The sequence below is a fragment of the Polyodon spathula genome, chromosome 16, assembly GCF_017654505.1.
Source record: "Polyodon spathula isolate WHYD16114869_AA chromosome 16, ASM1765450v1, whole genome shotgun sequence".
In the NCBI taxonomy this organism is placed as follows: Eukaryota; Metazoa; Chordata; class Actinopteri; order Acipenseriformes; family Polyodontidae; genus Polyodon; species Polyodon spathula.
The window spans coordinates 4,258,597-4,272,094 of record NC_054549.1 but is presented as its reverse complement, the minus strand read 5'-3'; the positions used below and the strand labels follow the sequence as shown (position 1 = coordinate 4,272,094).

The window sequence follows — 13,498 nt, the reverse complement described above, 5'->3', positions numbered from 1 at the left end:
GCTCTCTGGTCTTTCTTTTAAGCTTGACTGGTGATTAGAAGTCTTGACAGGCTTTGACAGGAGACAGGAGCAGTATACCATCAGTGAGATTTCTTGTTGACCCAAAGGTAAGGCCCCAGCTTTGTTTACCGTGACAACAGACATGAACGTGTAAGAGGAGAGTGTGTTCCATTCAAAGACCACAAGATGTAGATTCAAAAATCATAACTGTTTTCATTTTTGTGTGTTGTTATGGGTAGCGAAAAACGTACTGCAATCCTTGATCCCTAATTATGAAGCTGACACCATTTTTTATATATATATATATAAAGCAAATCTACGCTGAAATAAATAAATAGAAAAGCTAATTATAAAAGAAAAAAACATACTGTACTTACCAACTGTAAAACACAAGAATATGTACACAAACCAAGTTGCTAAGCACAAATCTTTACTGAAACATTAATTACTGGTACGTGTGTGTTCCAGAGCATGATCCCCCTTTCTTACTGTTGATGTTGAGGGGTCAAAAAAAGACAAAACAAGCAATGACTATTTAAAAAAAAGTGTAATGTCAAACACACACACACACACACACACACACACACACACACACACACACACACACACACACGGTCACATATGATGTGATATATATATAGATACTATATAGATATATATATATTCATCATAGCTACTGGGATTTAAGTACAAATTAGTTCCATTTGGTATAATCGGGGTAGGTATAAATTGGTTATAATACAGCAATAATAGCATTATGGTAATATAATAATATTTATAACAACAAGGATGAGGATAATGTTTGGAGATGTGCTAAAAGTGGGGATTGTGTGACTTATTCCACGTCCCATTTAAGGTAGTACAGTTTACCATTAAAAAGACTTCATGTGAATACAGGATTACAAATAATACAACAACATTTAGCAACCATTAGAATTGCTTTACAAGAGCAATAGCCAAGCTGACCTATTAGCATGACCAACAGTATAACTGTTTGCTGTCTATTTTATTTGCAGTTTTTTTTTTTTTTTTTTTAATTAATAATAATGTTATATTTATATAGCGTCTTTCATAGTGGACCACCATCACAAAGCACTTTACAAGATATGAGAGTAGGGTGTGTGAATTATGCATCACTTGCAGAGCCACTTACAACAACATCTCACCTGAAAGACACAAGGAGGTTAAGTGACTTGCTCAGGGTCATGCAATGACTGGCTGAGCTGGTATTTGAACCAGGGACTTGGTTACAGCCTGTTTCTTTAAGTACTGGGCCACACAGCCTCCTAATACAACATAATAGATTAAAAGTTGCTGCTGCTTTCCGGTAGTTAAATTACTTCCTGTGCTGTAGGACAGTTTCACTGAATTTGAGACTATGAAACTCATTTGAACCCAGATCCCAAGCTCACTGCCCCACCTAGACCCCCTCTATCACAGTATGTTTTCTAATAAGTTTTTTTTTTTTTTTTAAACACTATTTAATTATTTTCTAAATACAGAACTTAAGTATAATGCTAATTTGCAATAAAGTAAAAGTTATGCCATATACATTCTTAAAAATATCTACTGTATAGCAATATATCTTGTTAATACTTAAGGGTTACCAATCAAGGTGTATTCATGTGTAATTAAGTATTTATTGGCATTGAATGATAAATGATTTCCTAAACATTTGAACACATTCTAAACTGTGTTACCCTGAAATTAAGCATTAATAGATGCCACATAATTCTCTATTCATTCATAATTACACTTCAAAAACGCATGTACTATGTGCTACTGAGCAGTGAAGATCATTGAAAACCCTGTCCTTCAGACTTTTCTAAAAATAACAAATGATTGGAAAAAATTGGTCATTTAGATCATTATCCACTTCTTTGGCTTATTATGGAAGGTAAGAAGTATGTAGTACAAGATAAGGGTAGAAATATCAGCATATCCAATTCAGGTCCATGTTCCAACCATGTGCTTAATACTTCATCTATTTAACCCCTGACTGGGTCCTGAAGTGCATTTAATTCCACCTATTTAACCTCCTGTGGAGCAGCACTCCCAGACCGGAGTTGTCCACCCATTGGTCTCATGGTTTCCAGTGAAGACACAGGCTCTAGTCCTCGCCTTCTTCCTCATCAGTTTTGTTGGCCTTGCTCCAGCGCTGGAAGCAGTGGACAGTGGACGCCAGGAAGAAGCTGGTCATGATGGCAGCCACCGAGACGGAGATGCCCGAGAAGATGATGATGAGATAGTCGGTGAGGGTGAGGGTCAGCTGGCAAGCCTGGAAACTGTCCTCCGAGAGCTGGCTCAAGTTCACTCTCCGCCCATCCAGGGGCAGCGAGCACTGCATCCCGTCCACTCCTGCAAGGGAACCAGAAACAACACCATCACAACCAGTCTTCCAACTTCACCTCCTCCCTGCTGGAACCCAAACCTGAACAGCATTGAGGAATGTTATCATTTAACATGCTGAGAATCGTAAAATGAAAAAGAGATATAACAAGGGGATGGTTACAGTTAGCAATAGGTAATGACCTACTAGTCATGCAAGTAGGTAAAAGGTCCCTATTGGCCAATGGGATGAGTTTTCTCATGTTAGTTTTCATAATGTTACAATTAACCTTATGAATAGTTAATATTACCTACCCGTTTCCCTTTCTCTAAACATTACAGTACTAAATCAGTACTGGACAGTCTGCTACTCTATCAGGACCAGCTTTCAGTTTTTTCTCCAAATCCACCATGTTGTCGTTTCTTGTAATGCTGGGTTTTCTTCAGGGTAGCATTATAATGAGATTTCAGTGATAATGTTTCTGTAATGGCCAGCCTAAATGATCTACTGCTTGTGTTGTTTTACCTTATAATATTTTGTGTTGGTATCATTTGGGAAATGATTTTCAGTAGGGAGCAGCTGGCTCATGGGGCAAATACAGCACAAATCCACAGCTGAGACGATTAAAGGGTAGGTTGAGGGTTCTTTTATGGTAACCAACCCATTGCTGAATAATGTGTTGTGGTTTTATAATGCGATCAAATATTTCACTGCTGCACATTAAGTGGTCACACAAAATACACAGAGAAGTTGAAAACATCAGTCTTGTGGGAGTCTGATTTCCTATACAACTCTCAGAAGCAACTCCTCAGCAACAAATTGTTGCTTTTCAAATGACTCAATGGGTTGACAACATTTTGTTTTGTTCTACTCTATGTATGAGTTTTTTATTTTTAATTTCTGGTTTGCTGGTTTATTGAAGGCTTTTTCTTTAAAAATGTTTTTGCAAATGATGACTAAAGAACTTTGAGAAGCTAGCCCAATGTGTTCCTCATGTGACCTCTTGAAGTAGAATACAAAGAGGTGGTGCAATATCTTCAAGGAGTGATCAGTGCAAACAAATACAACAAATACACACTTACCAGAATGTCTCCTTTATGAAGGGAAATGTGAGGCCTAAGTGATGGTAATACTGAACAGGTATGATTTATTGGGATTATTTTGCTAGATCTTATGCACAACAGGTGAAGTGCAGCTGTTTACACATATTGGCCAAGTCAGGGCTGAGGGAACTACAGGATTTGTAGAGCAATGATGAAATGTCTAGTCCCAGCTGTGTTCTGTGAGCACTGGACTGGACTACAGGACTCCCTAAGGAAGAGAGTCACCTTTGTATGACAGAGTGGTGCCATGTCCAACGTCACTGCTAAGTTAATTCAGAGATATTCAATACTGACACACAGTTCTTTTGTGTCCCGATTGCATCGATTAATCCTCCCTATCAATTAAGCAGAATGAGAACAGTAAGGCTTATGTTAAGTGTTGTTCATTCCCTCAGTACTAAATGCTTCAGCATTCACTCTTTGAAATTATATGCTCTTCAGAACATAGGAACATAAAACAAGTTTGGGAATGAGAAAAAGCTATTCGGCCCATTGTGGCTCATCCTTTAATAGCACACCATTCTCCCTTACTGGGGGTAACTCGTTTAACAGCACATAATCTATTTTTTTATGTTCCAAGTGTTTTAGGTCCTACTACTTCATCTGGTAGGCTATTCCATGCTTTTTTAACTTTCTGTGTAAAAAACTTACTCAGCTTCCATTTATGCCCTCTTGTTCTTCTCTCTGTGCTAAATTTGAAGTAGTATCTTGGGTTCATTTTATCTATACTATGTATGCTTTTAGAGCCTTGAATCTAGTCCCCTTTTTCCCTCCTTCTTCTAGGCTGAAGAGATTTAATTTTATAACCTGTCCTCATAGCTCATGCATCAAGTCCTGAGATCAGCCGAGTTGCCCTTCACTGTACCTTCTCGAGTGCAATGATGTATTTTTTGTAGGGAGGTGACCAGAACTGCACACAGTATTCTAGGTGGGGTCTAACAAGACCATTGTATTTTACAACAGGTGCTATTCAATCATACCGCTGGGAGACTGAGTAGCAGTTTAGTGACTTCTGGGTTCAGATTAAATTAAAGGTTTGTGGTGGGATGGTGATGTGGGATAGGATTAGATGCAAAGGTTGGGGTGGGATGGTGTTATGGGATAGGATTAGATTCATATGTAGATGCTCTTGAATGCTTGGATGTTCCATGAGCGTTTACCTCCAGGTGAAGTGACAATGTGAGACAGAGATGTCAGAATGTTGGTCTAATTTTATAACTACTTTTCGCTTGGTTGAGGACTGTGTCTTCATCCATGTCTCCTAATTGAAGGTACCAGCTTCCCTCCCAAGTTTGTGTCTCTTTGAATTCTTCAGAAATGACTGTGAGCCCAATGAGGTGTAAAATGATGTATTAGTTCTTCTTTTACCAGAAGCCGCTGGCTCTTTTCATGGAACCTTGACTCTGAAGCATCGCTGGCTACAGAAACAAGTCAAATCAGAGACTCTGTCAACGGATTGAAATATATGGTTTGTCACCAAAAGAAAGAGCTTTGATTTTCAGAACACATTTAATCAAAATTCAGTACCTCTGAACTGCTGCTCCATGAATATACTAAACCAGTACTGTAGTACCACTAATTTAGTTGTTTTCCCATGTCTTTCCCTTCCATTTACCATGATTTGAATATGCTTTACCATATCTCTCTGGGCTTGACAACGAGTTAAAACTTTATTACACTTTGCTATGCGTTTGCTGTGGTAAACTATTATAAGGGACATCAGAATTGACAATAAAATTAATTTTGAATTCTTCCAATTAGGTACTGATGCCCCCCTTACGCTCATTTTAAAGAAGTAATAAATAAGGCTTTAAAGCATTTCCCTGACATCAAGATGTTGAGTATATATACCACTTACATATGACAGACATGTAGGGAAGACATGTAGGTCTGGCAACAGTAATCACACGTCAGAAGGGGCGTTGATAATGAACAATTAAGCATTTGGTTTGTACTATTTTAACTATTTTACGGCAAAATAGAGAGTTATAATTAATGAAGAATCTAAAATTGCTAAAAGCAGTACAGTAGTAATACTAATAGACTTATTGACATCACAAGCAAGTTACATTTAATCAATGTAGCTGGAAAAGCTAGATGGCCATAATGAATATTAGTATTAAAGACATTTTCAGACATAGCTGTGTTTTTAGTTTTGAATTAGTTTCATGTAAGTTGAGTTTGAAATAAAACATATAACTAATTTCTGTAGTAAATGAATATTTATTTGTGTGCAAAGCTCAATAAATGGCCAATATTGAGGTGTTCTAATATATTTGCACACTACTGTGTGTGTGTATATATATATATATATATATATATATATATATATATATATATATATATATATATATACACACACACACACACACACACACACACACACACACACACACAATCACAAACACATTATATATATATGAAAGGAGATATAACGGCAGTGTACAAAACATTAATTTTTTTGGATGTACACAGAAGGTTTAAATTATTAAAAAATCTGCAACCTTTGCTGTAGGTCACATGGTCTGATTTCAGGTATGAGTTTGAACTACAGCAGCTGCATATTTAAACTGAAGTGACCAGTGATGAAATTGTTAGTGCTAACAAGGTAAGAAAAGGGATTTTAAAACAAGCTTCCTTTAAGCTGCACTGTGTCTGGTGTTCACGATTCTTAGTTTAATCTCGTAAATAAGAAGTGAGATTTTCAAACTGTTCAAAACTGCTAACTTAAACAACACATTTAGTCTGACTAAATTAGAGACAAAACTCCACCATGATTGCAAAATACATTTCTTCAATTTTTTATTTTATTTTTATAAACAAATCAGTGAACTAATCTTTGATGTGATTTTATAAAGTCCTAAATGACAGGAGTATGTGAGCTTTCACCAAGGGGTGTAGACATAAAGTTATCAAAATTATTCCTATAATGCACAAGAATGACCAAAACAAAGGAAGCAAAACTAATGAGATTTTATTTTACTTATGAACCTTTTATAAGATAGATTTTAAAATATCTCCTGGTTGTAAATTCATAGGACAGCAAAGACCTAGCCCTGGGGATTGAAGAGCAGCATTCAACAACTAGATGAGATGCAACATAAAGCCTTTAATCTTACTCAGTAATGTATTTTATAAGGTAAATTAAACTGCCTTTCACTTCCACACCAGAGTTACCGAATGATGCTGTTGCATAAATGTTTTCAAATTACCTTCAGATTGCATTATACACTGTATCACTCAGAAATAGGAAGCTGAGGTTGCATCTTTTCATGAGTGCAGAATCAAGTCACAAAGCCATTATGCTGCTCCATTGTGAAAAGCATTCTAGACATTTTCAATGCAGCCGTTGAATGACTGGGCATTTAATTATACATGCATACACTGTTTTTTTGACTCAATGCATTAACCTGTAAGATTTGAAAAAACATGTTGTTTAAATTGGTATTGTGGTTCCACTATTATAACACATTTATTTTGGAAAAAAAAAAGGTATATAAATGATGGGCATTGACAAAATGTTTTTCGTTTCTTTTTAGTCACTCGATCGTTCATCCTTGACCATGAAGCATATGCACTTAATCACCTAATTAGTGAGACAGTTGATTGTTCTCTGGATATGGAGTGATTTCACCTGTTGAATTACAAGCTTGAATAAAAGCAATAAAAAAAAATCACAGAAAAAAAAAAAATATGCCATGTCTGTCAAGAGAGCAGCGCCTTCGTGCAATCGACATGTTGGAGCAGGACTAGGGCAGCGTACTGTGGCTCGCATTCTTAGGTGCTCACAGCAATTTAAAATCTAACAAGACTGTATAACCAGACAGACTGTGTCAATGACAGGCCACGAACTGGGAGACCGAGAGTCACTACACCTGCCCAAGATCAACAGATCATTTTGCAGCAACTTCATGTTGTCAATTGTTAATCAGCACAAAGTCACTGCACCTGCCTAAAACAGAGTTTGTCATTTTTCGATCATATCTAGTGAATTTTATCCAAATATAACTGATAACTTTCTTTTGCTGCTCAAATATAACTGATACATTTCTTCTGATGCTCAAATATAACTGATATGTTTCTTTTGATGCTCTGTATAGTTTGATATTTGATATAGTGTTTTGCTTTGCATTGATGGCAACATAATACATTTGAAACACATATTTTATAGTGGTTCAGATAGAACATAGTTTGATACTGATGCCATGGTATTCATTCATATGCCACAAACCATTATACTGTAGCTGCTTTTGTAGTGGCTTTGCATTGATGACAGTTCAATTTCCAGATATGATGGTAGACATAAATAAATAAATAAATAAATAAAGTTTGTCCTTACACCAGCACTTGTGAAGCAAGTATTAGACTTCATGATGAACTGTAAGATTGTCATTTATCATTGATCATTTCACATTAGTAGGCTTCTATAGCTCAATGAATAGAGGCATTCTATGCGCTCTTCTGTATAGGCAACACAACATCCTTGAATTATCTTTGTACATTTTCGCTTGCTTTGCCATACATTCAGAATATGTGCTATATCTTGCTCCACTGTGCTTTGCCAAGCCTATACTAAGCTTTCTTTATGGTTTCTCACAGTACTATTTAGTACTCTTTAGTGCTGGAGAATGACACTTTGAAGCAATGCTGCTGACACGGCGCCTTCGTTGTAGTTACAGCGGTGACACATTACAGAATGTGTCTGTTCATGATGGATTAGGGTTAGGGTTACAGGACTGGTTGGCATAGGATTTACTGTGAATTAGACTGGAGCCTGTGGGACTCATCAGGAAAGCTGGAACAAGGCTTGTGATGCATCTATAGCTATTTCTGTTTAATACTCCTTTTTAAGAGACCTCAGCTCCTACAACAAAGCTTACTATGCACCAATCCTTCATCTCCAACCAATCAGCCACACTGTCTCCCAGCCCCTCAGTTCCAACCACTAGGCCACTCTGCTACCTAGTCCCTCAGTTTTAACCACTAGGCCACACTGCCGCCTAGTCCCTCAGTTTTAATCACTACACCACTCTGCCACCTAGTCCCTCAGTTTTAACCACTAGGCCACTCTGCCACCTAGTCCCTCAGTTCTAACCACTAGGCCACACTGCAGCCTAGTCCCTCTTATCAATCCTGTCCAGAATGGACAATTAGAGTTAGGCTCAAAATAATTCAAAAGTATAACAAAGCTACCCCTGTTCCTAACTAAACAAAGTGAAAGTATGAAACAGGCTATATACTTGTTTAATATTTCTCCATGGGCTGTAATATAGAGATTATTTAATATTAGCCAAATGAATCCACTAATGCTAGATAGCTGCCTCATACTAAGTCCTCTTAACCTACGCTTCAGACACACAAATTGCCACAGATCGGTTTTATTGCTAAGTGCAGTACACAGTACATTATTTGTGCTATATAAAAAGCCTGCTAGAGTATTCTAGACGTTTCGGTGTATAGCAGTTTCCATTAGTGGTCTGGAGTGGCCTGCGTTGGCCTTTAACTTTGATGTCATTCTGTATTCCACTAAATTATGGATTGCATTCATTCATGCTTAACCCGAGAGTTCTGTACACGAGTGTATCATGTATATGCAAGTTATCCTGCTGAATCATTTAGACTGGTAATTTACAACAGTCAGTCTGATACACTGGCCATAAATGCCAGCGCACTCCTGCAAATATAAACCAGTGCTGGAATCTATTTTATTCTTTAATGCTTTTCTATTAGATAATAATAATAATAATAATAATAATAATAATAATAATAATAATAATAATAATAATAATAATAATAATCTATTTTAAGGGGGCAATTACCTACAGGTAGTGATCACTGTGGAGGATATTAATGCATCATAAACTGAACAAATGCTTATGAGTATGTGGATGTTTAGTCTTCTTGAACTTTGCCTTGAAAAGCGAGTTTTTAGATTCTAGTGTTGCTTTAGCTTTTAGGGATGCTCCACTGAGAACTACATGAGAACACATGTTATTCATTTTTTGATAATAACTTGCAACTTTTAACTAAGCTAATAATACAAGGCCAGCTAAACTAATCAGCAAACATCTTCAGGATTATTGAACTGAAATTGAGTTTAATTTGTTTATCACATAACATCACTGTAGTAATATTGTTATAACTTTTTTTATTAGTTTATAAATGGGTTACTATACAATAACTAACCATTAAAACAAAATGAACAGCTTTTGTTAATGTGTTAGCAAGCTACTTTCTAACAGATAAAGATAACAGCCCCTTAAAATTACCAGTAATAATAATGATTCTAATTCAAAATAATGTCAAAACAGTGTATTATCAATTTCTCTTTTTTGTCAAAGCTATACGAATTTCTCACATACACCATAACCAGGATAGGAATTTATACTGTGCTTATAATAATGATTGGTGATTGTACCAGAAAAACGAGGCTTGGGGAGCGAGAGACATGACCCGTGGTTAATTCTTTCAGTCTACAAGTTAACCCTGTTTTGCTGGTACAGTATACTATACACTGATAAGTACAGTATACTACACACTGATATGCTGTGTGTAGAAGGTCTCTTAAAGTGATGATAAGTTGTTCAAACTGTGAAAATGATGTATTTTAAAATGAGACACCCTACACAAACTGTAGTTATTGTAAATCACAAACAGATATTGTACTTGTGGATTACTAATATAGCAAATTTAAATTATATATATATATATATATATATATATATATATATATATATATATATATATATATATATATATATATATATATATAGTGGTTTGTTTGATACCTGGGATGACACAGGATCAGATGTTCTGGAAGTGATTGGGTGATTTCTCATACAGGATGTAAAATACTTTATATTGTATTAAAAAGGTGTTATAGAACCAGTAATAAATGTAGTTACATTAACAAGAAAAAAGATTTTAAAAGGCTTTAAATATTTGTCTTTTTTTGTGAGTTCACATTTGACCCTTTACTGTGGGGTTAAATATTTTTCTGTGGGTTCTTTGAACCCCAAAGCCCACATGAATGACAGCCACTGCAGGTGGATTAGTTGTCAGTGTGCTAACATCGTACAGAACCGTTGCATTGCTGTCTCACTGCATTGTCATTGAACAACATTAGGAAATGAAGTTTCCCTTAGGCAGCTGTCCACATCACAAAAACACTAATCTAATTGTGAAGTGTACACGTTAGACAAGGTCATTTTACACAGCCTCCTCATTAATTATCCCTTTGCTTCCTCTTGCCCTTTTCACGGATCCAGTTATCAATCTCAGCCTTTCAGCCTTTCATCTCCCTCTCTGCCCTCTATCCTCTTTTTTCTATCACTGTAGCAGCTAGAGTATGAGAAGATTTTAGGGTTGAAACTTCAGCCTTTTTCCCTTCTTTTAGATTTTCAGTGCTAAGAAAGCTTATTGAAATGCAAGCTAAACAAGGGGTGATAGTAAAAAGGGAAGCGAATGAAGAGGTAGACTATTTGATTTTAAAAATTTCCATTCGCCCTTTAGTGTAATTACTTTAAATTTAAATCTGTCTAACATTTTCTGCAGGCAACTTCAGAAGTGCACAATAATATAAATAATGTTAGAAGCACCATCCAGGTGTAATTCTGTAATTTAAGCAATTTTATTGAGTTGCCACTGAGATGTCTTCTATTAGAGATTCAATCTGAACCCGGGACAGCTAGTGGTCACAGATTGTTCTGTTTTTGACCATTTCAAGCATTTTGTAAAAATGTGGTCAGATGTAAAAGAGACCCCTATTGACCTCAGCAAAGACGCCAGCTGACACAATGTTATTACTATGGGAACTGTATCTGATTAGTCTATCCATGGCCTGCACAACAAAACAGTGCATGCATGGTCTCCCTTATGGCTCAAACATATATTTTTAATATATGGTAGTAAAGTATGATCCTTACATTTTTCACATGTTTTCTATAAATTTCAAATATATGGCCTATATTTAAAATATACTTCAGTATGTAATCCATATATTTATTTGACATGGATTAGATTAGACTAATGAAAATATATGGTGCACAATATTTTTTCAACATATAAAATACATATATGGATTGCAGACTAAAATATATTTTAAAAGGGACTAATTTCTATATATTAAAAATATAATTATCATACTTTTCTACCATATATTAAAAATATGTGTTCTTCCCATAAGGGCTGTATCCACCGCCCTTAAAGACTGCTCACATTTTTTTTTTAAGTATTGATTTATATTGGAATATTTTAGGATTACCTTTCACTGAAACAACATTTGTATTAAAAATATATAGTTTGCTTCAGTAAAACAAGTAAGTCAGTAATATACAACCCCTCTACTTTTGCCAATTAAAAATTAGAGTTGTCTGTGTGAAAGAAAGTTGACATGCAGACAGAAAGACAACTCCATATAGCCCCTCAATCTGATACTTCCAAAAACATGGCAAATAATGTTCAACAAAGATTCATCAAAATGAAATGAGAGTTTTTCAAATACATGCAAAAATGGAAGTACAACATACAGATGGACAAATGTACAGGCAGACAGGCACGCCCATATACAATATCCCCAGAATCTAATTCTAATCCACAATGGGATAAGTGGCTTTCCAGATACATTCCAGTATCTTGGATATGTAATATAATATATAACACTCAATTCGATAAAGCTGGTAGAATTTGAGAATTTGATGTACTTCTCTTTTGCATCTTGTTTGCTCACATGACCAGCTCACACTGATTTATCTTTAGGTGCTCAAGTTTTTCAAAGTGTCCTAGTAAATAGGTCTCTGTTTGTTTCTCTAGTATTGGCTTTGGGACAGACATTTGAAATGTATGGTATATACAGTTGAAAAGAGAAAGAAACAAGCTTTGTCAGAGAAGTGAAGTTGACAGCCTCATTTCTTATTTGCAGCTCTCACCCAGTAGTTAAGACGGGCTTGTACATAAATGCAACCATACTCTATTTTGAGGTGTGGAATATTTTTCTAATGTTAACAGCTCCAAACACTGGCTGGATATGTTCAAGTGAAACCATGTGCTGTTGTTACAGCTACAAGGGCACCATAAAAACAAATACCAAGCTGAGCAATGATACATTTTTTTCTATTGAGCGTTTTAAGCATGGCTTTATTTATACTTGCGAAGGGATGCTGCTAGGGTGTCTGCTTTGAGTCACATAAAGTTTGAAATTCTTAAGTATGCTGTTGGTTTCTGGAACAGTGTAGAACAGCTCAATATGAATTTAAGGTTATGTGATTAGGTACCATAACACTAGAAACTTACAATACAGTTTTGACCATTTGACGACAATACCTATAACACAGCTCTCTTGGGCAACTGGCTCATGAGCAAAAGTTCACCACTGTAAACTTACCTCTTGGAAGCCTGTCTAAGTTCGCCATTAGCCATGCATACAGGTTGGCAAAGTTGCAGTTGCACACCCAAGGATTGTCCTCCAACCTCAAGACCTTCAATGAGGACAACTGGCTCAGGGATGCAACCTTCATGCTGGACAGGGCATTACTCTCCAGCTCCAGCTCGCGTAGGGATGTCAGACCATGAAAAGCGTCTTCGCTGATCGACGACAGATAAGGGTTACTGTCTAAACGGAGCTTGATCAGGCTCCCAGACTCCAAGAAGGTGCCTGCTGGGATTTCCGTCAAGTTGTTCTGTCCCAGATCAAGGAACACTAGTTTGGAGGAGGTACTAAACGTGCCGGGCTCTATTGCAGAAAGGGAATTGTTCCGCAGGTCCAGATAAACCAGATCGCTGTAGAGGACGAGAAAATCTGCCGGGATTTGGTCGATCCAGTTACCAGACAGCAAAAGCCTTCGAATGTCCAAGGGAATGAAATCCGGCAAGCTTCCAAGCCCTTGACTGCTGCAATCAACAGTGTGAGGGTCCGGGCAGAGGCAGGGAGCCGGGCAAAGATCAGCGTGATTCAGCAAGGCAGAACAGATTAGGAGGCCGGCTTGGACTAGAGGCTGCAGCCAGCGGCAGCATGACAACATTGTCGAGAGGGGGAAAGGGGAGAGGGATTGGGGATGGGGATGGGGGA

At 36.7% G+C, this 13,498-nt stretch overlaps 1 protein-coding gene across 1 annotated transcript; it reads right to left on the bottom strand.

Annotated features, from left to right (window-relative positions):
* Window positions 1-1,607: 1,607 nt before the first annotated feature.
* On the bottom strand, window positions 1,608-13,498 carry LOC121329322 (leucine-rich repeat-containing protein 38-like). Its single transcript, XM_041274877.1, has 2 exons — window positions 12,815-13,498; window positions 1,608-2,358 (listed from the first exon to the last, which is right to left on the bottom strand). The coding sequence occupies exons 1-2, from the start codon at window positions 13,449-13,451 to the stop codon at window positions 2,111-2,113; spliced, it is 885 nt and encodes a 294-aa protein (XP_041130811.1). The 5' UTR covers window positions 13,452-13,498; the 3' UTR covers window positions 1,608-2,110.

Coding starts and splice junctions, on each gene's coding strand:
- LOC121329322 (XM_041274877.1), bottom strand. CDS start 13,451: ATGTTGTCATGCTGCCGCTGGCTGCAGCCTCTAGTCCAAGCCGGCCTC. Junction 2,359..12,814: donor CTTAGACAGGCTTCCAAGAG/GTAAGTTTACAG, acceptor GTTCCCTTGCAG/GAGTGGACGGGATGCAGTGC.